This window comes from Drosophila bipectinata, chromosome 3R, assembly GCF_030179905.1.
Source record: "Drosophila bipectinata strain 14024-0381.07 chromosome 3R, DbipHiC1v2, whole genome shotgun sequence".
NCBI lineage: Eukaryota > Metazoa > Arthropoda > Insecta > Diptera > Drosophilidae > Drosophila > Drosophila bipectinata.
In genome coordinates, this window is record NC_091739.1 from 21,379,221 (window position 1) to 21,403,663 (window position 24,443).

The 24,443-nt window shown below is 41.4% G+C and overlaps 2 protein-coding genes and 1 long non-coding RNA gene across 4 annotated transcripts; 2 read left to right on the forward strand and 1 right to left on the reverse strand.

Annotated features, from left to right (window-relative positions):
- The first annotated feature begins 597 nt into the window (after window positions 1–597).
- On the forward strand, window positions 598–1,761 carry LOC108121626 (surfeit locus protein 4 homolog). The gene is made up of 2 exons (XM_017235872.3): window positions 598–1,035; window positions 1,104–1,761. The coding sequence occupies exons 1-2, from the start codon at window positions 727–729 to the stop codon at window positions 1,605–1,607; spliced, it is 813 nt and encodes a 270-aa protein (XP_017091361.2). The 5' UTR covers window positions 598–726; the 3' UTR covers window positions 1,608–1,761.
- Window positions 1,762–6,792: 5,031 nt separating this feature from the next.
- LOC108121625 (uncharacterized) lies at window positions 6,793–8,513 on the reverse strand. Its single transcript, XM_017235871.3, has 2 exons — window positions 8,281–8,513; window positions 6,793–8,173 (listed from the first exon to the last, which is right to left on the reverse strand). Exon 2 carries the CDS (start codon window positions 8,166–8,168, stop codon window positions 6,843–6,845), a length of 1,326 nt encoding a protein of 441 aa, XP_017091360.2. The 5' UTR covers window positions 8,169–8,173; window positions 8,281–8,513; the 3' UTR covers window positions 6,793–6,842.
- Window positions 8,514–8,558: 45 nt separating this feature from the next.
- On the forward strand, window positions 8,559–9,939 carry LOC138926721 (uncharacterized). 2 transcript variants are annotated; one of them, XR_011443336.1, is made up of 3 exons: window positions 8,559–9,096; window positions 9,151–9,342; window positions 9,415–9,939. It is a non-coding gene; the product is annotated as an uncharacterized lncRNA (long non-coding RNA). The 2 variants fall into 2 exon arrangements; XR_011443337.1 differs by having other exon boundaries at window positions 8,560–9,096; window positions 9,430–9,939.
- The last annotated feature ends 14,504 nt before the right edge of the window (window positions 9,940–24,443 follow it).

The window sequence follows — 24,443 nt, forward strand, 5'->3', positions numbered from 1 at the left end:
TTCTTGGTTGGTTTCATGGCCCATCAAAGGGGATACTATTTTGCATTAAAATAGTTTGTTTATCTGCCCCACAAAACGGTGCAGCTTTTTGCAAATTAATTGACAAATTGCGAAATATTTTAGAATACATCTACATTCATATATGTATTCTCCCATAGCAAATGGCAATTCATCATGGAAAATGCAAATATATTGGCCTAGGGCGCTTGGTTCGATTGTATTTCGTTTCAAGCGGTTTGTTTTGTTTTTGCCAATTTCTCCCAAACTGAAGGATAATTTTGTGGGAATTATTATTTGTCAAACCATCTGTTATTGGCGTTCAATTGGTAATTACCAAAGTGGAATTATAAAAAATAATATTCATTTGATGATTATGAGAGAGATGAAGAATATTATAAATAGAAACTGGAGCACATTTTCTCTAGCGGGTTTTTGGTTTTATGGTGGTTTTAACCTTAATGGTTTTTTGTAAGGATGTAATAGCTGAAGAAATGTATCCTTGTATGCTGAGCTGAAAATTAAATATGAAATGAAATATTTTCCATTTAAAAACGACAGCTGTGCCCGGAAAGCGCCGCTGTAACGTAGCAATCTTTTCAAGATGTGCCACAGACCCGGAACAGACCGGAACGATTACTCAGAGTGGCAGTCGCTGTTTGTTACTGCCGCCGCAACTGACACGCCCGTAGAGAGAAATCGCTTTGCTCCTGGCCACAAGCTCCAGACATGGTGACCCAATGGCTCCGTCGGGTGGAGGACCTGGGCGAGGAGGTCATCCGCCGGTGCCGCCCTTCTCTGCCCGCGGTGGCTCGCTTCTGCCTCGTGGCCACTTTCTTCGAGGATGCCTTGCGCTTGTTTTTTCAGTGGATGGTGCATGTTAACTTCCTGCAAGACCAACTTAAATGCTCCGGCGACCTGGCCATGGCTCTTGCCTTGTATCTTCTGGTGGGCCAGCTGGTCGGCTGTGTGCTGGTGTGGTTGCATCTGTTTATTAATTTTGCGGTTACCCTCCTGGCCGGCATCGTCCTTCTGCAGGTAAGCGCACATTTACTTGCCACACCCCACCCAAGAGGGCGCATTAACTATAATTAACTCTGATCCAGGCCCATGTTTATGCGGTGCCATTAGATCTCCATCTGATTTTGAGGAATTTCGCGCTGCTGGGAGGACTACTGCTGCTGCATGTAGAGGAAAAGCAGGCCTCCTGCTACAGGATATACGCAGCAAGAGCCGGAGTCCCGCTTTTGGTTAACCGGAGGTCCCAGCAACTGATGCAACTCACTGGCCGCATTCTGTTGGCGCTCATGTATCTGACCCTGTTCCAGCAATACTTCACCGTCGTCTCCATTGTCCTGAATTCATTCGGCCTGATCCTGATGGCGTTTGTCGTGATGGGATATCGCACCCGCTCGGCTGCATTGTGGCTCTCCCTGATGCTGACTGGGTGGAATGTGTGCACCAACGCCTGGTGGTTCGCCGACGGCGACTCGAGGGACCTGCTGAAATACAATTGCTTCCACACTCTGTCTGTGGTGGGGGGCCTGCTCATGGTTGTTGTCTTGGGTCCCGGCGATGTATCCCTCGAGCGGTACAAAAAGCAGTGGTAGTCGGACCATCTTTATTCTACAGTTGGCTCTGCCACAGTTTTTCAAACTTAAAATCCAAATGGTTCAATTATTAGTAAACTGTACAGTAACTAATTTTGAAACAATTTCTAGCAAAGATAAACCCAATTAAAAAATTCCACACCATTAATTGTTACAAAGAAATAAACGTATATGATTTAAATGCAAATAAAATAGGTTTTAGCTTTAGAAATGAAATCCGTTTAAGCGTTAAATAATCGGTGATTTCTGCAGCTTTGTTGTGAATTTCAAGCCCTTAAAATACCAATAATTGTAGAATTATATAATAATACATGACAGTGAGGAAAATTATAATTAAATTATGATAAGGTTTTGGAGACTGAAGGATTATTAAGATAAATAATATTAATTATGACTGCGTTACTCTACGATAAATTACTGTATCTCATTGACTGTATCTGGATGTAATGAGAAAAGTGGCCACTGTTTCTTATTTCTTATCCTGATCCAATCAAGTCCTAAGCTCGCGGCCACATTGCAATTTTATTAGAGCATAAAATCCCGCAGATGGGCCTGAAAGTACAGAGTCATCATGCCGCCCACATTATACATTCAGTGTGGCCAAAGGACATGCACCCCGCCTCCTATTTCTCGCTGCTATCACCTCCCACTACAACCCACTCCACCCATCTAGTTATGGAAGTGCCTACTTTTAGGGGCGCCTTCCGCCTGTTCTGCTGTCTCGCCTCGGGCGGCAAATTTACGCGCAGCACAACAAATAACAACTAAGTATTTATTATGTAAATAATATTATGCCAAATGCTCACACAGAGGGAGAACATAAAGTGAGAACGGAAGTTCAGAGAAGGAGGTCAGCTCAGCAGCAGGGTTTCCGCTTAAGTTTACATTTTTATTAAATTTCTCGCTTGAGAACCATTCTCAGAAATAGTTTCCCACTTTCCTCGCTTCGTATTGCTGCGGGCACTTCTTTCGACTAAGTAGCTGTTCTGCCAGACTTTAAATTACCTAAACTTTCAACATTCCGCACAATGAAACACTGAATAAATCATTTTTGTCTGTAGTTGCAATCCGATTAAAGATGTATAGTTCTCACTTCTCGCAAAGAATGCCAAACGAATTTATTTATTGCATTTAGGACTATAAAAGGATGTCACGGTTCTGTAATTTAATCTGTAAATCTTTAAAAATATTAAATGTATGAGGATTTTAGTGTAAATGATGCAAAATCAAACCATTTCCCCATTCAAGCATTTTCCCCATTCTTGGAGTGCCCCAGAAAAATTGTCGAAAAATCTAAAAAATATTTTGTTCACAGGTTTTGATGCAGATTGATGGAGAATATATCCACAAATCGTTAAAAAGGTAAATCGTTAAAGGTATTCCGTTTTGGAATCGGACCACTATTGGCAAAGATATGCCTTTCGCTGGGGTTAGTATTGTCGATCCATGCATTTTCCCCATTCTGGAAGGGCCCCAGAAAAATTGACGAAAAATCTAAAAAATATTTTGTCCACAGGTTTTGATGCAGATTGATGGAGAATCTATCGACAAATCGTTTAAGGTATTCCGTTTGGGAATCGGACAACTATTGTCAAAGATATGGCCTTCGCTGGGGGTAGTATTGTCGATCCATGCATTTTCGCCATTCTTGAAGGGAGTGCCCCAGAAAAATTGACGAAAAATCTAAAAAATATTTTGTTCACAGGTTTTGATGCAGATTGATGGAGAATCTATCCACGAATCGTTTAAGGTATTCCGTTTGGGAATCGGACAACTATTGGCAAAGATATGGACTTCGCGGGGGGTAGTATTGTCGATCCATGCATTTTCGCCATTCTTGAAGGGAGTGCCCCAGAAAAATTGACGAAAAATCTAAAAAATATTTTGTTCACAGGTTTTGATGCAGATTGATGGAGAATCTATCCACGAATCGTTTAAGGTATTCCGTTTGAGAATCGGACAACTATTGGCAAAGATATTTGCTTCGCTGGGGTTAGTATTGTCGGTCCTTGCATTTTCCCTATTCTGGAAGGAAGTGCCCCAGAAAAATTGACGAAAAATCTAAAAAATATTTTGTTCATAGATTTTGATGCAGATTGATGGAGAATCTATCCACAAATCGTTTAAGGTATTCCGTTTTGGAATCGGACAACTATTGGCAAAGATATGCCTTTCGCTGGGGTTAGTATTGTCGATCCTTGCATTTTCCCCATTCTAGAAGGGAGTCCCCTAGAAAAATTAACGAAAAATCTAAAAAATATTTTGTTTACAGATTTTGATGCAGATTGATGGAGAATCTATCCACAAATCGTTTAAGGTATTCCGTTTGGGAATCGGACAACTATTGGCAAAGATATGCGCTTCGCTGGGGTTAGTATTGTCGGTTCTTGGTATTCCATTTTCCCCATTCTGGAAGGGAGTGCCCCAGAAAAATTGACGAAAAATCTAAAAAATATTTTGTTCACAGGTTTTGATGCAGATTGATGGAGAATCTATCCACGAATCGTTTAAGGTATTCCGTTTGAGAATCGGACAACTATTGGCAAAGATATTTGCTTCGCTGGGGTTAGTATTGTCGGTCCTTGCATTTTCCCTATTCTGGAAGGAAGTGCCCCAGAAAAATTGACGAAAAATCTAAAAAATATTTTGTTCATAGATTTTGATGCAGATTGATGGAGAATCTATCCACAAATCGTTTAAGGTATTCCGTTTTGGAATCGGACAACTATTGGCAAAGATATGCCTTTCGCTGGGGTTAGTATTGTCGATCCTTGCATTTTCCCCATTCTAGAAGGGAGTCCCCTAGAAAAATTAACGAAAAATCTAAAAAATATTTTGTTTACAGATTTTGATGCAGATTGATGGAGAATCTATCCACAAATCGTTTAAGGTATTCCGTTTGGGAATCGGACAACTATTGGCAAAGATATTTGCTTCGCTGGGGTTAGTATTGTCGCTCCATGCATTTTCCCCATTCTTAAAGGGAGTGCCCCAGAAAAATTGACGAAAAATTTAAAAAATATGTTGTTCACAGGTTTTGATTCAGATTGATGGAGAATCTATCCACGAATCGTTTAAGGTATTCCGTTTGGGAATCGGATAACTATTGGAAAAGATATGGCCTTCGCTGAGGGCAGTATTGTCAAAGTTTTTCTTCATTCTTGAAGAGAGTGCCCCAGAAAACTTAACGAAAAATCGAATAATGTCCAAGATGTGCATTTGAATTTGTAGCTTTCGAATGATTGTTAAAATTCACTCTTGCCAAAAGTTATCCTCTGCTGAGCATCAAGGATTTCATGGCTTCCAGTGCCATGGGATTCCAATTACTTTAGACTTGTGTTTCTCGTTAGATTTGCTATTGTTTTATATGCTGCCACCATATCTGTGTAATTAAAAACTATTTGCACACAAAGTTTATAAAAGCAAAAACCAGAAACAACTAACTGCACAACAAACAAACGGCAAGAACAACAACGACCACACGAGAGCTACAATAGTTTTGTTGTGCGGTAATTAGTGTAACTGTTCATTTAACCACATAAACTGATTTTGGTTTTGGGTTTCAGCCATGGCCAGAGCCTGTGGCAGTGGCCAGACCTCGTCCTCGCCCTTGCCCTTCCGGCACTCGTCACACATTTGGCCAAATGCTATAATTGAAATCATTTAAAGTCTTGAATTATTACTTTGTTAATGCTATTGTTTGCTGTCGCATTGGCAGCGCAATAAATTTAAAATTTCTACTCAAATGGTTGAGCAATGATTGGCGCAAAGTTTGGGCATCCATGGAGCACGGACACAGCCCCGTTCCCCCGATCCCCAACCCGAAAGCAGCACAATAACATAATAATTCAAGTCGGGGGATTTTCGGCATGGGACGGCACGGCTGAAACTTTATCTTTGTCGTGGGTACTGTCATGGAATTTCGCGTGAATTTCGTATTCATTCGAGTGCAAAGTTGAAAAAGGCCAAACCCAGTCCGAGGGGGTTCGGCTCTAATCGGACTGCCGCCATGAGATGATGCATGGATTATATCGTTTGGAAACTGAACATCCATTCCGACATTGTAGGAATTAAAACCAAATGTTCAGGGCTTAAAATTTCAGGGATTATGTTTGAGCGTTTATAACAATTTTGTTTAATTTTATTATATATTTTCTCTATCTCAAAGTTGTGGAAATTATTTAAATAAAATTTACATATATGATAGATATTTTTATGCACTTTAACAAATTATAAAAACCAAAATGGAGTTACATATTTAACGAACATTTATAAGGAATCTTTTCCTTTTCACCAAAATAACAAACATTTTTACTTAAAGATCCATGTAGTTAATCCCTCCTGCCACTCAATCCCCGGTTAACTGAATTTACGATCTTTGCTTTCCGCCTTCGCAATTCCACCAGCTCCGTCTCCCATCCACTGACCAGCATAGGTAACACCCAATTACACCTGTTTAGCATTGCTTTTGGGATTGGGTTAACCCGATTAGCCGGAGCTGTGCTGGCCGTGCAGGACCCCATTAAGTTGGCTCAAACATAAAGTTCGGGGAAAACGGTTGGGCATAAGCGGCATGAGGAGGCATGGCAACCATATGGGTAGGTGGTCGGAGTTGGCCTAATTAAGCGCCGTTCTGGACAAGCTAACAGGCAAGTTAAACACACACTGAACCATTTAATTTGTTTGCGCGATTTCTTTTATTATTAATTACATGCGGTACACATAAATTTCATTCCCTCTTGTTGTTTTTGGCAACTTTTTCGTTATTTATGTTCTCTCTGATAAACAGAAATTTACCCAACTGGAAAAATGGCGATCCTAAATTAAGGACCAGATGCCAAAAGCTTTTCAGGGTTAGATTTGATTTGTTTTATATGTAGGGAGCCTCTTGAGGAACATGAAAGCATCTGTCGAGTCAAGGTGTAGAGCATGCTTCTCTTTTTTTTGTTAATTTATGAGTTTAAGTATGGTGTTAATTTCGAAAAATTGGATAAGATGGTAGGTATTTTAATTTAAAACTTTTTCATTTAATTTTAAAGTTACCAAGTAACATAATAAGATTTTGTTTGGTTTATTTTCAAAATATTTAATAAAAGCTTCTTATTTTTCTCATCATATTTATTGTATAAATTTATCCAAAATACAAAAAAAAAATAAACAATAATTGTTTATAAATGATTAGAAAAATGTAAGAATTTTTAAAATAATTAAAACCAAATTGTTTGGAAAAAAAACTTATGACTCAAAGTTTAGATCGCGAACTATTTCTGCAGCAGTGGGATCACCCTCCACCAGAATTGGAATTTCGGGAACATAATTTACAGGCATGCCAAAAGTCATGGAGATCATGCCGATCTCATTCTCCCAGGGCTGCACCTGGTAGGGCTGAATCTCCTTTACTTGAAGAAACGGCTTGGCTTCGACCAGGTCCTCTTTCTTCCACTTCTTGTACTCCGATCGCAGCTTCGCAGACTGACAAAACGTGACTTTGAGTGGTTCCTTCGATGGCTGGTACTTCCTCATTGTAAGGAGGCGTTTCAGGACAGGGACATTCCACTGCACCTGGGTATTGATAATCTGCAAATCGCGTACCAGGGGATTAAACTTAAGGAGCGAATTTAATCTGCGCACGGTGCAGCCGCGTAAGATGATGGTCTTGCAGCAGAGAGGCAAGGCTGGCACGATCACATCCTTGAGCATACAGTTGCTGAATCGGACCTCAACCAGCGCAGTGCAATTGAGCAGTCGGAGCCGCGAAAAATCTAGGGGGCATACCAGCCAGGAGCCGTCAAAGGTGAGACGAGTAAGCTGGTAGCGCTTGGCGTGGATGACGGCAAGCACGGTGGGCAGCCAGTCCATTCCTGGCCACATACTCGGGCGCACCATCGATATATCAGTGAGATTTTTCAGATGATGAATGGTCAGGGGCGAGCGCAGCTGCAGGGGCAGGATAACCTTCATCAGTCGCCGGCTCCTTCGAATTGTATTAATGTCCGGGTAACCTTGCTTCATAGTAAACTTAACCAGCGCGGGCGAGTTGCTGAACAAGTCATCGAGACCAACTTGGCCTATTTTTTCCACATAAACAGCCTCAAGGTGTCGCAGGATTGGGAAGTGACTATTGATGGTAGCGCCGACGAAAAGCGTCTTGACATAGGGAACCAGCCTGCCCAGCATTACGATCGCCGACCTGTTTCGCTCCTCTCGTCCTGGTAAAATAGTGCATTTTTCCACTCCGGCCAGGCAGCGAACTCTGAAAGCCCGACAGATGTTGGCGAGGATCCCGATGTCATCCAACTGAATACGCAGATGCTTCAATCGCTGACCTAGCATCGGAAGAAGGCGGGCCAGCTCCGGCTCGCTCAGGCGGTTGTCGCGAAGAAGGAATATGAAGTTAATCTCGTCGAGGGAGCAGATCACATGTGAGAATGCGTTGCAACCATCCTCCACATATTTAAGGCACACCTTTAGGGTCCGGTACAATTCCGGGATATTTGGCTGTCTAGCGTTCATTCCCACCGGAACTGGTGGAATTCCGCAAATTGGTAGATTTGGTGCCATGCTGTCTGTTAAATCGGATAACTTGTTATTTTTTTTTTACGCGGTATCTTTTGTTTCTTACTTGTTGTACATACATTTGTATATTTAAAATTTTTAATGTTAAAATACTTACTTGATATATTTTAAAAAATAACACAAAATATAAACCTCGCAAAAATAAACGAAAAGTTTTCTACAGCCTCCAAACACGAAAAGAATAGGATCCACAAGCTTCCCAAAGTATGGCAGTATTGCAAAATGCTTAAAAATCAGTGATGAATTATCTATCGATAAAATCTTACATCTCTAAGTGATGTTCTTAAAAGTTCGGATGACACTCCCGATCTACAAATGTGCTTTATTTTTTTTTTGGTAAGAAAAACATGTAAGCCTAATTATAATTTTGTTACTTGTCACTTCTCAGAATTCATTCCGATGCTTATCGCCTTTGATTTATTATGAAGCTTAAAGGTTCCTCAGTGATGCCCCGGAGCCAGTGTTCGTTAAAGATAAAACAGAATTCTGTACCCAATTTCTTTGTGAAATGAAAAAGAGTAAAGCCAAAAAAAGCTATGGCTTTTTACGCCCGCCTGACCTAATGTCATTTTAATTTCCATGTATGTATGTATGTATGTATTCACGCCCAAGGCGCCACCAGATAACCCCTTCTTCCGGCGAGGGAGTCCAGAAAGTGTCACTGGCTTTGTGGGTAGTCTGACAGTTGAAAAATGAAACGCTGGTCCGTCCGGCCATGATGTGGCCACAAAAAGTGAGTCCATGTGAGATTCCAGCCCTTTGGCCTTTGGCGTCGGCGGTTGCTGGGAATCAGTATTTATGTCGTGAAATTAAGCCGAAAGGAAATGTCCACCCCAGCAGCTTTCGGCCAGAAAACGTACATGCATGCTTTTCGCATGTTTAAGCGCATTAATTAGAGGGCATAACTTGTCATGTATGTATGTATTGGCTCCCAGCATTCAGTGAATATTAGATTCCCCTCCCGTAGAAGGAATCCTCCATCAACACGACAAACTCCATACATGCATAATCGAACAGCTCAAATGGTAATGTCGCACACCCAAAGGATGAAAGGAATAAGTTGCACTGACAGAATGTTTGCCAACGTTTGCAGAAAATTCAGATGATATGGATAATAATTCAAACAATATTTAAAGCGGTTAAAACATTTAAATTCCGTGTACGAAACATGTACTCTTGTTTTTTAGTAGAATGAATTTGAATAGCTTATTATAAATAAAATTTTTAAAAGTGTATGTTTTTTCAGGACTTTAGACAGGCCGTTTAAGGAATGGCTTAGGCCAATGACGCCCAGCTCCGCCAGGTTCCGGCCACGTTAAAACATTTTTCATTGTTGCGAGAGAAATTCAGCAGCCGCAGCCATTTGCATTTCCCCTTGCACCGCACAGTTGGCATTTCCCAAAAGAAACTCCTCACATGACCGGGAGGCTGTTTGGAAAAACGGAGAAGAAAAGTAAAAATGGAATCATAAATTCCAGATCCTGCACTTGCCCCACCGATGCCCACCTCCTGTTGGGGCATTCACATACCCGACCTACATCAGCAGCCGTCGCACATTTTATCAATGGTAGCACGTTTTGTTATGGTTACCCTTTAGCCACGTGTGGTAACATTGATTCGACCACGATCTTGGCATCCCAGATAACCCACGATTCCTGACGAGGGTTGAGGCCCTTGATGGATTGATGACAGTATACTGATTAGTCAGTGGTCCGGTAAATATGCTGCCAAACCATAGTGGATCAAAATAAACGGCATTGGTCATTTTTTACACTGCCAGTAGTACTATGTTTTGTGAAAATGGTCAGAAAATTAAAGGTAGGGCTAGTGAGGTTTGTATATTCTGCAAGATCATACCATACATATCATCTACATATTTTATATATATCATATACCTACACCTTTAACAATTCATGTTCAAAAACTCTTTTAAAAGCTTACTATAGTTTATACATTTTAGAGAAGCATTATTAATATGCATGTGATTAAAATTAGCATATTTCTAAACCGTAATTATTTAACCTTATTGAAATTGTATTTCCACCACAAATGAGGAGTTTTCTTTTATAGAAACACAAACAGCCAGTTAATGAAACATCAGGGTCCTTTAAATAAATAAAGCTCGTTAATATCGCAGTAGGTGGCCAACGCAGTAGGTTAAAAGTTAATGAATTCCCTAGGCATTCCCGAGGGCATTCGATTGTCGCATATCGATCCTTTTGTTTGCCGAGTCCTGACTTATTTTTTTCTTTGTTGTGCAAATGGCGACGCGTCGTGTCGCTCAATTCGACGACAGTGTGCCGACTTCGACTTTTTGCGGCATTTTGCTCTCGCACACAGCAATTACACGGCTTAAGTGCGGGCGCGTGGGAAAGTGGCAGTAGTGTGGGGTCTGTGAAGTGGGCCTAGAATGGGCGGTGTGCTGGGGGAGGGGGCGTGGTAGGTAGACGCGCCCATTTAGCACTCGACTGGCTTCGATTTAAAGCGCTCCCATCCTCCCTGCTACAATTTTTGCCTGCCTTTCTGGCTCCAGCTTTTGCCTTTGCTTTTGGTTTCGTGCCGCCTGATTGACGATTGTTGTCTTTCGCATTGATGTGACTGTTGTTGTTGTTATTGTCCATAATTTACACACATGAATAAACAAATACATAACCATCCGGCAAAAGGCGTTGGTGTTAGGCCCTTGCCTGGATGCTGGTTGCTCATTACGGATGTGATGTGAAAACGTGGCTTAAACAGCCGCGTGTGTGTCCATTAAGAGACAAATAGTTACACCACTTGGCCAAGAGCCCTATTTATTGACAAAATAAACATGGGAATTAATTATATAGGACCAAGACAGGTCCTTACACAAATGGCTCTTATCTAAGCATTTTTAAAAGTAAGTTCTTTGAGGGTTCTTCAATAAGAAGTGGAGTTTATTAATTTTAATTCCTATAATCGTAAACAATTTTTACGCTATAAATAGACATATTGCCTGCATATGAGAATCCTGATAGGATATTGAGACAATCCAAAGTTAATTAATTACGTCTGCTAGTCATTTATTAGTCTCAAGCATCGTCTTCCTTTCGAAGTGAGTAAGTGGAAATTTATTCAGGGTAATACAGTACAGAGTTCGGAAATTATTTGGCGATTCCTGGGCTGGAACTGCAAATTTATGGCCTCTCGACGAATTGGGCTAATGGCTGTATTAGCGACGCCAACTCTTTGGCTCCACTTAGAGCAGTTATTTAATTAAAGCACTGCCCTCGTGCCCTGCTACCACGCCCACCGCCCTCACTTTTGGTTTTCGCCGACTTTTTGTAGCTGCTCCAACATTTATGTGTTTTGGCCATAAATAAATTAAACGTGACATTTGACCGCCATTTGTCTTGGGAGCCATTCTATGGTAAATACTTGTATCTCTTATATAAAACATAGTTGGGTGTCCTTCAGTCCTCCAGTCCCCTTGTCCAGGCTTGAATCCCTTTGGTCCTTCACCAGAATTGACTCCTGTTCCGTTTCGCTGCTGCTTTGTATGCGGTCCATTGTCCTGGCGTAATTAACGGAGCCGGACTGCAGATGGACATGGTCTTGGGCGTGGTCCTGGCTCTGACCTTGGCCAGGGCGCTGATTGATGGCTTAAGTGTTATTTGAGTGTCTTCGTATTTGGCATGGAACTGGGTGCCATTGTTTTTCCAGTCTGTCTGTGGTTTTACGCGTTTTTGCTGGTGCCCAATTTAATTATATCACATATGAGTGCGGACTGCAGAGTGGGGTGTCCTGCTAGTGGAAGGGGGTGTCGTGTTGTTAATGATATTGCCTTGGCACTGCCGGCAGTTCAACTGAGATTGATTAGATCTGACGGCAGCAGGCGAGAGATTAGCAAGAAAACAAGATGATAAATATTATTTCGCAATTATTCAGCCGCAAGAGCTGCAAATGAACTTTAAGTGGCTTTAAAGAGCCGCAAGACAAAGTTTCGTCAACAAATATTTGCAGAAGAGCTGGTACACAGCACATAAATAAATAAGAGCCTCAAAACATATCTGAAGGATTAGCATGAAAGCGAAATGAATTCCAGTCTCAGCACCAGAGGCCGAACAAAAGTTTATTTCTTGGGGAAAATACGAAACGGTCTGCTATAATTTATTCAATCCTCGCTTAGAGCCAATAGCTTATGTATTACGGGGAAAAATCAGACAATACCTTCAACTATCAATTAGGCAACTTCATGAAAGCAATATGTAGAGCAGACTTGAATTGATTGTAATCTCGAAGAAGGGGAAAAATCACATCACGCATCCGACCTGTTGAACAGGCATACCTACCACTCGCAGTCTTCCACAACCGAGCACTCCTGGAGGAAATTTAATCAAGTCGAGTTTCAGAAACAAAAGTCGGTTGCCCGGACCACGTTCCAATTAGGCGGAGCTAGAAAATATGCCAAGTATTTTCATAAACTACTCCAGGAGCGAAGGCAAATATCAAGTCGGGCTGGAGCTGCGTATGCGTAATGAGTTTTTGGCACTGAAATGCCAACATTTTCGTGTGACAGGTGCCCGAGTGTCATATGTAACATATTTGGCCTAAGGTGGGGGCTGGGGGCGTCTTTATGCTCGACTAAATGAAAATTTGCAGTGCCCGATTAAATTAACTCGACAAGCTTATAAAAATCGTGCCAACGAGTTGCCAACGACAATGCAGCCAAGCAAATCTCATCATGTAAATTAAATTTGGCAAACGCTTCACTCGACACTTGCACAGAAATGTGCGAAATTGAATTAACTATGCATGTAAAAACAAAAGCTTAGCAGCACAACACGTAGCCAAAAAAGTTGGACAGGGGTGCTGGGATTTCACATACAGCGCACACAGGATTCAGGATATGTAGGACTCGCAGCAGGGTATGGTAAACACAAGGTCTCCAGGGCGTTCCTGGAAGCGATTTTCCTGCGCACTCGTTTGCCAAGGGGATCAAAAGATTGCCAGGGCAGTTGGTTACGCGATTGGCTGACTTTTCCGGCTTACGGCGGTCAGTTGGCCATTGAAACACCGCTAGGGATTCGTTAAAGGGTTAACTGGACTTGGCTACAAGTGATATGATAAAAACTATAGCTACATTATAACCGAAACATGTTTGAGTTTTTTGTTCATTTCATTTATAATCTGGTTATGTTTCGGTTTTTTATTAAATCAGTGTGGTGTGATTTATTCATTAAATCGTTTAAATACTTAGTTTGGTTTTACAATATCATTCCCAAACCTACATACATTAAATTATTTAAATTTGAAATTCTAGACAAGCATGTGTTGATATGCTTGATTCTCCATGATATTTGCTATTTAAATACCTCATTACAAATTCAAACGTCTGTGAAATGATTTTGAAATGAAATATTTGAAATAATTGAATGACTTAAGAACTATTAACAGGTACAGGGAAAATAATCATAAACCAAAACCTGAAACTAAATAACTTTATATTGTAAAGCTTGGTGTACAATTTAATAGAATACTTTGAATCGTTTCTTAGCCTAAATTATGAAATTTGTGAATCCAAGGCGAAATTCGAGTGCGGAATCGCATACCGGATACTCGTTTCAACCAAAGTAAAAGAAGTTTACACTTACGCGCTCGCATGCCACGAAAGCTGACAGCTGCCAGAAATGCCAACAGTATGCTGGCAGTGCCCGCCTTGCCGGCAAAGATGCCTCCACCAGCGCCAGCGCCTCCGACTCCTCCTTGGCGTGTTCGGCCCTTTCCTCGTCCTTGTCCGCGCTCCTGTACCCGCCCCCTCCAGGACATTTTATTGGGTGTGGGAATCTGTCGGATATCGCACCTTGGCAGAGTCTCCTCCCGGGCTTGGGAATTACTTTTGCTTCTGCAACGTATTGCTTCTCGCGCAGCTAGTTAATCCAAGTTCCGCCAGCTCAAGCGGCATGTCATTTTGTCTGGTTGATATTTGCTGTTTCGTGTTCTATGTTCTCGGTTCTCAGTGTTCTGTTCTGTGTTCTTTTATTTAATTATTTGCATTGCTTTTATGAAGTCCTCCTGGCTGGATTTGCATACCCCTGGAAGTGGGGCACACGGACGTGACTGTCTTTCTTTGCTTTTGCCGGTAGTCTGGGAGTGCGGGATTTTTTGCTCTTATTTCACAAAGTCAAACCACAGCCCGGAGAACGTATGTTTTAACTTATTTGGTGCTTTATTTGGCAAAGCCAACCGCAACAGCCAGCCAGGCTAGAGAAAGGCGGAAATATAACTTTGGTCCGAGGATAACCGAACTACAACCACCAACTACCAACGACCTAGGAGGATTCGCTGCTGTTAGCATCCTATTTATGTGATAAATGGATATTTATCTGGCTCTGCCTCTGGGCATAAGTTTTTGGCTGGCTTGATTGTAAGTCAATAAATTAATGAATTGCATAGCCTCCATTGCCTCCACAGGCCCCATAGCCTCCAAAGCCCCCAAAGCCTCCACTATTTCTTTTGCTTTTCCACTCTCCATTAGCTAGACTTCCACTACTTCTGCTGACTGCCGTGCTGAGTTTGGCAAATTTTTAATGGCTGCCGGATGGGGCGCTTTGGCTCGTTATTTTTTGTTGGCCAATAGGTCGAAGCGACTGGCATGGCCCAAATGAATGCCAGCCGTTCGATTTATGCGGCTCTAAGCTGGCAAATCGAAGTCCCCAAAAGCCAACACAAAAAAATATCGAAAACCAAATGCATTATTGCACTCTAATCTGGGGCGATTAGAAAGATGTCTGCTGGTGTGGACTGGTGCGTAATTAGGGAAGCTAAGCTGCAAATTGATATTTATTTTGTGAGGGAGAAGCTCGGTCCATTAGTCTGGTGGATTTTCTTAAATTACTCACAGACACAGTCGGAGCTAACTTTGGAAGAAGACTAATTAGGTGCCTAAATCGAAACTGTAATTAACTATTAAGCTTGTTTACTTTTACTTGTAATAGTTGTATGGCAACGAAGTCTTAAATACTTCTAAACTAAAGCATTCTACCATTATGAATTGGTGACAGATTTAAAATGGTATTATTAAGAGATTTTCCGATTTTTCTGTGAAACAGTTCTCATTTTTCAATATTTCTGATAACATTTTTTTCCACGCCCCCGACAACTAAATCCTCCGTAAAATTGCCGACAGTCTCCGATACTTTACTTCTGCCGAATTCCTCTCAATTAATCAACGTTTTTCCTGACAGGATATATGATATTTTTGTTGAATTACTTGGCGTTGCCAAGCATGAAATCCTTTTTCGCTTTTGTTGAATGATTCTTTTTTAGAACTGCCATTCAATATCCTGGCCAACTTCTTGCACCTGTTTCAACACCTTTATTGATTCTAGAGTATCGTTGTCAGCTTTTCTGTCTTTGTGTCTATTTCGAGGCTGCCAGCTTGCCAGCTTACCAGCTTGCTTCTTGTCTAATGACAACACCCCAAGACATCAAGGACTTGACAGGATTGGCGTCTTTGCACATTAATGAGTTTTAAAATCTATGGGCGAACACGCTCTGCAAGTTATGAGGTACCTAGGTGTGTGGATGAGTCTCGAGGAGCGGGTGACTTTAATCAGCTTATCTGCACATATTACATCATATGCTCATCAATATAATAAAATTGAAATACGTGGAGGCTAAACAATGGCACGTGCCACCTGATCAGTGGGTGGCCTGGGGGGCTCTGAGAATGGGCTGAGACGAGGCTTGAAGGGATTGGGCTAGGTCACATCTCTCACTCTATTCACATCAGTCAAATCCTTCACGTTCTTTGTCATTCTTTTTTCATTTTTTACGTTTTGTGGATAGACGGCGGAGGCGACACCGACGACGAGAACGGCAACGACAACGACGACGACGAAGCAATCAGCGTTTGACGCCGTTTGACTTTCGATCCTGCCTGGCAGCCTCCTTTTGGCCCTGCCTTTGTATCTGTATCCGTTCTAATGCGCAGCAATTTAAAATGTGATTTTCCCTTGATTTATAAAAGACACATTGCACTCGCAATCACGGCTCACAGCATCTCACACATCTGGCACTCCACTCCACTTCACTGGGGTTCACTTGGGGCGGTGGGGGCGATGGTGTCGACGGACACGCCCACATCCTGTTTGGCACACATTCGCGTCAACACAGACCGACCGGTAACCGATGAATCAGGATCTGCTGGGTGCATTCGGCAAGCGCCCTTTTTGGCCAACAACTCTGCCCGCGTATGATTTAAACCGAATCGTTAGACCGTTATTGACAAAATCCAAATGTTTGGTAATTTTTCCCGCTCGACGTCCGCCACTGGGCCATGCAAATTTCCAACTGATTCCTGAATCGCGGCATCCAACTGCACGCCATGCCTGGAGTTCGGACTACTTCGCGTTCTTCGGTTCGCATCCCTTCGTCGGAGGAACTCGCTTCCCAGCATCCCTTGGTGTTTCAACTCCATTGTCCTAAGACATCCCCTCCAATTTTACAACCATTCCGTCCTCGTTACGTGTTTCTAAAGCCGTGTTCCGCGCTTTTTCCCCTGAGTTCCGAGTTTCCACTTCAGTGTTCCATGTTTCTACCCCTGTGTTCCGAGATTCATTCCGCTTAGCAACCCCTCCGGGGGTTTCGTTTCCGTTTCATGTCCATTCAGTTCTTTCAGAGGGGTAGAATTCGTGTCCATTGTTTCACTGACGCATGACTGTTCTCACTGGGAAGTTAAATGGAACTGTTAACCGTTTCGAATCAACAGGCAGTTAAAACCAGTATTTGGCCGTGCTTAGTATTTGGGGTGGGCTAAGAAAAACAGGCATTGCAAGCTAAAGGTCCAGGAGCCTAATGTTTTGATTTTAAGGATTCAGACTAAAGATTCTCCTTTTCAGCCGGCATTAAATTTAGGATCATTTATTTCCAAACATAAACCAAAAGTTTCGTTATAAATATTGGAAGGTAGGATACTCCCTACCTAAGGAAAATATGTCCATTCTCTTACCTTTTTATCTAAAAATAGGCTACCTTTTTGATATTCGATTGTTTAAAATGAATGGCAATTGCTATATTTATCTTTATGTCTTATTAGTTCCTTCAAACGCAATTCCCTTCCATTTTTCCTGATGTGAATATCCTTTGTGCAATCTTGGCCTTCATCTGATTCCTTTGCATATTAAATTCGCATTTATTTCCGTCATTTCGCAAACTCGATTGTATTGCCGGCCGGGCAAACAAAGCCCCACTTCACCGCCGCGCAGAAGTTATTATGTACTGGCAGTGTCGGTAGGCAAAAGGTAATAAGAAGCAAGTAACGACCAAATAATTGAGTGCACACTGCACAAAGGATCCTCGCGTTGCGATGGCGAAGGATGTTTTTGTAATACGCCCCCCTACCTCCGTCCATCCACGTTGACTATTGTTTGCCAACGGTTGAGTTGAAAGTGAAATGCATGTTTTATTGGCAGCACAAAACAAAAACAGAAATGGCAGAGGAGAATCTTAAGCCGAACAAGAAGATTCAAACATACACTGACAAGAAGCAATCAGGTTGGTAGAGTCCCTATTTTGTACCAAAATTTTGGTTTGAATCACTATTTTCTATGACTTGTCGCTGAACAGAAATTAAGTATACTGTAGATACTTTATCCTCTACTGGCATACAAAATTATGCAAAGTCAAATCATTATTTTGTCAAAAAGGAAGCAAAGTTAATCCTAAGATTATTTTTCAGCGCAGTCAGTTTCGAAAGGTAACCGACCGGAAAATGGTCAGAGTATAAAGTGCAAGCAACAATCAAGTAGTTTTGCCAAAGCGATTTTCATATTACAAGGTAGATACAATGACTCAATGGATTCTTAAAACCAAGCGCACTAGCGCACGCCATTAAAAAATAAAGCCCTCAAAGGAGGCAGAAAATTGAAAAGAGCAAGTGCTCGGCTCCAATTGCCACCTCCTCTTGAAACCCCCGTTCTCTGCCTTGGAAACCAATTGTGCAATATGTCTGGCTCAGGTTCTGTTTGATTGTCGAAGGATACTTATTTACCCAGCCAGTGACTCACTTTTCAGCAGCACGCTCATGCTCCGCCATTAAAAACAGTTTAAATAGGGCGCGTTGCACACTGCGTATACGCAATGTTCAGAATCATTGCCTTTTATGACAGCCATACGATGGAGCTGATCCTTCCGCCTCTGCAGGCTGCCGTCTGGCCCACTATTACCTGGCCAGGTGGGTTCAGTGGCAGAGCGGAAGAGAACCCCTATTAAATTTAAAAAATGAAGCTGTGCCATAACTTTTGATGAGGCTGCTGCAGAAATTTTGTATGCAAATTTAATTAAGACCCTTGCTTTTCTCATTGTTTATCGCAATTGCAGCAGAGCCAAAGCTCTCGGCAATTTGCATTGCATTGTGAATTTACTTGAAAATTCGTATCAATGATTGCCTGAAACCGAAACACAAAAGAGGCCCATTTCGATTGCCACTTCTGTTCTTGACCGCAAAGGAATTATCCAGAGACAAAGGCTCAACCCCAAAACTGTGACTTTCGGGGTAAACTTGCTTTTTCATTTCTTAGAGACCTCTCTGTTTTTAAAATTTCAGAATATTCCAAACAGTGGTCTTTCCATATTTTTATTTTAATTCAATGTCGTCTGGGAAAGTCTCTTGGTTTTTATTCTACTGACATGTACTTTGTTTCTGATTGAACTTTGTTTCCATTTTTTGGCTAGACGCATGAAAATATATTTACATATATTGTTGTGGGATGTAAAGAATACAAAGAGGGTTTTCAATATGCACCATAAGATTATGGAAAATATAATAATGTTTTTTCGAAATTTTACCATACTTTTCCATAATTATAAAAGAGCCAAAAACGTTGGCTTTCGTGAAAAAGTTTTGAATGAATTATAAATACCCCTTTTTTATAAGCCCCTTTTTTTTTATAAAACATTTACTTTGGACCTGGCTGTGCTTGGCGCTTCATGCCAAGCCGGAGACGCCATTAAATGCTTGCTTTAAGCAACCCCTTTGCATTTCAAATTTTCGGCATGCCATTTTGTTTTATTTTGAGGTTTGTTTTTGGCTGCAACGCAAAACGCCGGAGCCAGAGCCGAAGCTGGAGCTGGTGCTAGTGCCGGAGTCGCGGCGACGGTCGCTGGAATGTTGTGCAAACACAATCAAGTGGCAAAATGAGTAGACAATGGCTGGGAAAAGGAGATGCCAGCGCCATGAGGAGCGTGGAGTGCCAAGGACCAGACCGAATATCCAAGTAGCTCGGGTCTACCAGGAACTGTCGATACAGCCGGGCCTCTTGAAACTGTATCCCGGATTCAGCATCCTTTCTTGGGTGGCTTTTGGTTTTGGTAAGGATTCTGGTGCTGGTACTAGACCTTCGGGTTGTGCTGCGGGCATATAAATTGAATTGTGTGAAAATTTATATTTGTTTTGGCATTTTATGACACACTCCAGTGTTTTTGCGGGTGGCCAGATTTACGCCAGCCAGCCGTCCCCTCTCCTTTTTTTCGTTGTGGGCCTCTCCGCCTGTTTCTGATGCCGACTGTATCTGATTTCAAGTGCCCTTTGCTTTGAGAATTTCCATTTGCAGAGTGGATCCCGAAAATTGATTAAAGGTGTGAAGCTTGATTTGGAATTTAAAATAGAATCTCTCACTCTTTTAGGTTCTAGCCACATTGCACATTGGCTGAGAAGCTTGATTTTATGGGCAGTGTTTTGGACTAGATTTTAAAATATATAATATTTATTAAAAATTCTTTTCTTTATTCTTTAGCTTTAAAAATCATAATGAAAACTCTACAAAACTGCCAGAAAATCAGAACGTGTAAAGTAAACATTTCAGTTTTAATCTTTTTTTTGTTACCAAGTTCTTCTTACCATTTCCTGTGGATTGAAGCCAATGTGCACTGCCCGCATGCCAATCAAATGTTGCGGAAATTGTGGCAAACTCTTAAAGTGAGTTGATTGGGTTGGTCTGTGTCAGGTTTGTTTCAACACAAAAGCCCTTCGACCCCTGACACCGAGCTCGGTTCTTGGATTGGCTTAGGGCAGGAGTCGGCGTTGGCAATGGCGATGGCGATGCAATAAATTCGGTTTTGGCCCCCACCATCTAGAGCTCGCACCCATCTGCTTTTGCCTGCTGATGCTTGAATATTATGGCCATTTGTGGCAGGGCCAGGCACTAAGTGAGTTGTGGCCAAGTGCCGAGCAGCGTTGAGCTGCTAAATCATACACGAAGCAGCTGAACAGCCAGCAAGTTACATATAGTACTACATGTGTGGCTGAGTAGGTGAAAGTGTGTATAAAATATACAACATGCATAATGCCCAGTTACCGACTTGTTGTGTTATTGTCGGTGGGCAGGAGTATTTGTTTAAAGCCCTGGCTCGTGTTCAGTTTAGAGGCTTAAACATTAATGAGCTGACTATATGTGGAAAACACAGCCCTTTCAAGGACCATAATTAGGGGAAGGAGAGCTCCTGGGCTGGCATGCGTATGAAATCCCCAAATTCGGGCGAATCTGTTTGTGGGCCCCGCTGGGAATGGGCGGTTCAAAGGGCTTTCAATGATTCTGTTTGTGTGTCCCTCTCGAATAGTTCCGACAGCAATTCGTGCTAATTGTATGCAAACCATTGAAGTCAGATGAGGGAATCAGTTCTTTGGCAATGCCGATATACTTAATTGGTACCTGTTTCGGGTGGCACAAAGGTGTCATTAGAACAAAAGTCCAAATTCCAAAAATGGAATTTTAATACCAAAACTTTGAACACTTGTAAATTAATATAAATCATTTTTGTTTTATTTTAATGGGTGCCCGCATGGGCATACGTGGATTTAATAAATAAATTACAAATCGGGTCAATTGCAATTAATTGTTTTTGAAAATTATTTTAGTCTTGATTTCACCAACAACACCCAGCCGGGTGACTTCTGGGTTCTTTTTCCGAATCTGCACTGCAGTGGCTTGTCCAGCTGAAAATTTGCATAAATAAATTATAAACAACAACATGAGAATTGTCCATTATAAATAACGCGAATTGTCCAAATGAGGGCACGCAGGGCCAAAGGCGAGCCATGACAATTTGCATATATGTTTTTATAAACAAACTCCGACCCGAACCGACCCGACCCACATGTGTACTATGTATATGTTAAATATGTTTACCTACTTTGGATCCGTATGGGGCTGCTGGTGTCCGATCGGCCCTTGTCAGATGTGGTCGGTCGGCCCTCTTTGCTATTTGCCCGCCGCATAAATAGCAGGCAAATTTGTCTCTGTGTCATTGCTTTTTTTCGGCAGCTCGCTAAATGATATATTGGCCGAAAGGACAAATGGGCGGCGGAAACAGCACAAGTGAATTTTAAATAAAATGCTACACAGGTCAACAGATAAGCAGTGTCGAGCTATTTGTTGCCCCAAAAGCATACAATTTTACAAAGTTTTAAAAACTATTTACCTCGGTTTTCAATAGGTTACAATAAGATTACAAAATAAAACCCATATTTTTGGGTTTTTATCTAAAAAAAATAATAAATATATATTATTTCAAAACATATCTTATATTTTTTTTATGTGTTATTATATTTGTTTACATTTTACGTTTCTTTTTGTCAACATTTAATTGAGCATATTGCGGATGCTTTCATATTTAAATTATCTATAAAAAACTAAAAATATGAATATTTATGTTATGCTTTGTAAATATTTATGGTTATTTATTTAAGCTTAGTTTATTTATTTCATTGCTGGGCAATGTTATTTTCAGTAAAACCCAATTTAAGATAAGAAAACTTTGTGATACCTTCAGGTATTTTCAGTGTTTGCTTTATGAAAAAGTACCTTTGATTTCTCAGATCTCTCAGGAATCTTGTATGCCATTACACGACCTTTGACCTCACCTGGTTCGTCCGCCAACGAAAATCTTAACTACGTGTACAATTAACCGTTTCAGTAATTACTGCATTGCCTCTGGGTTAATAAGGGACTACGCCCCCACTTAAACGGATAAGTCGTTGTGGAAATACACCTATTATTTTTCATTTATTTTTATTTTTATGGAAATGATTCCTTGCTGGAGCTTGAGACCGTCCAATAACGCGCCCTTTCGAATTACGAAAAATATTCCCTCAGATATCTGCGCTTTTGGGTCAACCAGCGTCGCGATAAAAATGGGTGGTGGACGAAAATTAAAAGAAAATTAAACAATTAAATAAAGAAGACAGAAAATGATTATAATTGGATACCGAATGGTTGAGTTCGTTGGAAATTGTTGATTAAATATTGCATGCCAAAGGATTAAAACTGTGAATCGCCGAACGAAGAATGGAAGGAGTTGCAATAAGTGCCTCGATATGGCATTAAAATGAATCATAATTTATTGATTGCATAATGAAAGCATCGCATTAATGGGACCCCGGCGAGACGCCAAAAAGCGCAGTGCTGTCGCCAACAGAAGCCCAGTAATAATAATAATCTGTGTATTTTAATATTCGGCCACGAAAAAGAAAACAACAAATATTTTACTGGCGTTACTCTGTTATTACAATGGTTTAAGACAAACGATGTAAGCTGGCATTAAAATCTTTAAAAATTGAAATTTAACTTTAACTTTAACATGAAAAACAAATTGTAGGCTTGTAGTATAAATACGAAAGATGACCTTTAAAATACCTAAAGACTTCCTTACTGGTAGCATATCAAATTAGGCCAAAATGTAAAATTTTGTAATGGAATATTTGGTGTGCATGACACACCTGGTTGCTCGCAAAGTAATAATACGGTTGCCTAATGATGTCCTCCAGCTTTGTTACCTGGCTTGCCTTTCTCGGTGAGCTCATTATCATTCTCTTCGGTCGCTGGCATCTCATTGTTTATGCCCAACCAATTTTCTTCGCCCATTAAGAATTTTCCCATTACTCATACGCACCGTGCGCACAGCTTCCGCCGCTCCAGCTTGCAACCAGTTTTTTGTTGTTATTTGTATGAGGGAAAATCAATGGGACTCGTTAGCGTTGCAGCGCTGGGTTTGCAGTTTTCCGGGCTTCCACACTCTGAAGAGTTTCCCTCAGTTTCCGAGGGACTCAGCTGCTCGACAGCCGCTTGTCAGCCCCATCACGTCAACGAGCCCGCGAATTGCAGAAATGTTTTTAATGCGCTTATTGACAGCCGCCGATAATGGCGAACAATTTAAAACACTTCAATGTGAAGACGCTGTCGAAGGCGCGTCCTTGGAGCGAATGAGGAGGCATTGTCCCGCGCAGTTCAATCAATCGTTTTTTGCACTTTGCACCTGTCTGCCCTCGAAAATCAGCGACCCTTGACGGTGTTTGCTCTTTGGCCAGTTTGCTCGGACTCGTTCTCGTCGTCCTCGGACCTGAAAATCGTCGCTTAATGCTGGTGTTTGCCTAGCAGGAAACTGAAACGATTCATTATTTAACTAGAATTCGATTTGAGTAACTATTAATGGTATATTGAAGTGATTGGATGCAAACGATGTTCTCTTGCAACTAGCTCCGAAATTTATTGAAGTATTCAAGGTTGGCCACAATTTCGTTGCTACAGATACCACAACAAAGACACCGGAAAATGAAAACTAATATCATTACATTTGAAAACCGCAAAAAAGATTATTTTGTGGAAAGGCTTTATCGTAACACCACATGCCATCAGAATTTCAGTCCAAGGACATTGTTTTGGTAGAACAATGTTGTGATTGCTGTGGTGTATCTTAACCTCAATGAGTGGTTGACTTGATTAATAAATCTATTTTTCCTCATTTTCAACCTAAAGTTTTCGAATTTTTCAACCAATTTGAATCAACAGAAGAGAAAACCACAACATAAGCCGATCATAGAGTATTCTGCATGTCGGCCACTCGATCTGAATGGGTGCTTGACTTGCTTTGGGTATATTGTGGCAGTCCTTACAACTTGCACCACACTTGACATTCCCAGCATCTGACTCCGCCATGTTGACAGTGGTTTTCATGTCGTGTATCTTTATGTCTATTTACTTGTACTTGTCTCGCTACATACAGCCACAATCCCAGTATCTCTCCGTGCGGGTTGTTACATTACGGTTACGGTTTACAGTTTACTGCTGCTTCTGCTGCTTGACCCACTAAGGCCAGATTACGTGATTTGTCCTCTGCACGCCGGAAGCGAAGCCTCAGACGGAGCCAGAGATCGGGAAGGAGACAGATACGGGAGGTGGAGCTGGAACCGGAGACAGAGATGGCAGCATCAACGCAAGCGATAAGCTGGGCGACGAAAAT

What these genes read in the sequence shown, in the direction of transcription:
- LOC108121626 (XM_017235872.3), top strand. Translation starts at nt 727, where the DNA reads ATGGTGACCCAATGGCTCCGTCGGGTGGAGGACCTGGGCGAGGAGGTC. An exon ending in CCGGCATCGTCCTTCTGCAG is followed by an intron (nt 1,036 to 1,103) that starts GTAAGCGCACAT and finishes ACTCTGATCCAG; the next exon opens with GCCCATGTTTATGCGGTGCC.
- LOC108121625 (XM_017235871.3), bottom strand. Translation starts at nt 8,168, where the DNA reads ATGGCACCAAATCTACCAATTTGCGGAATTCCACCAGTTCCGGTGGGA.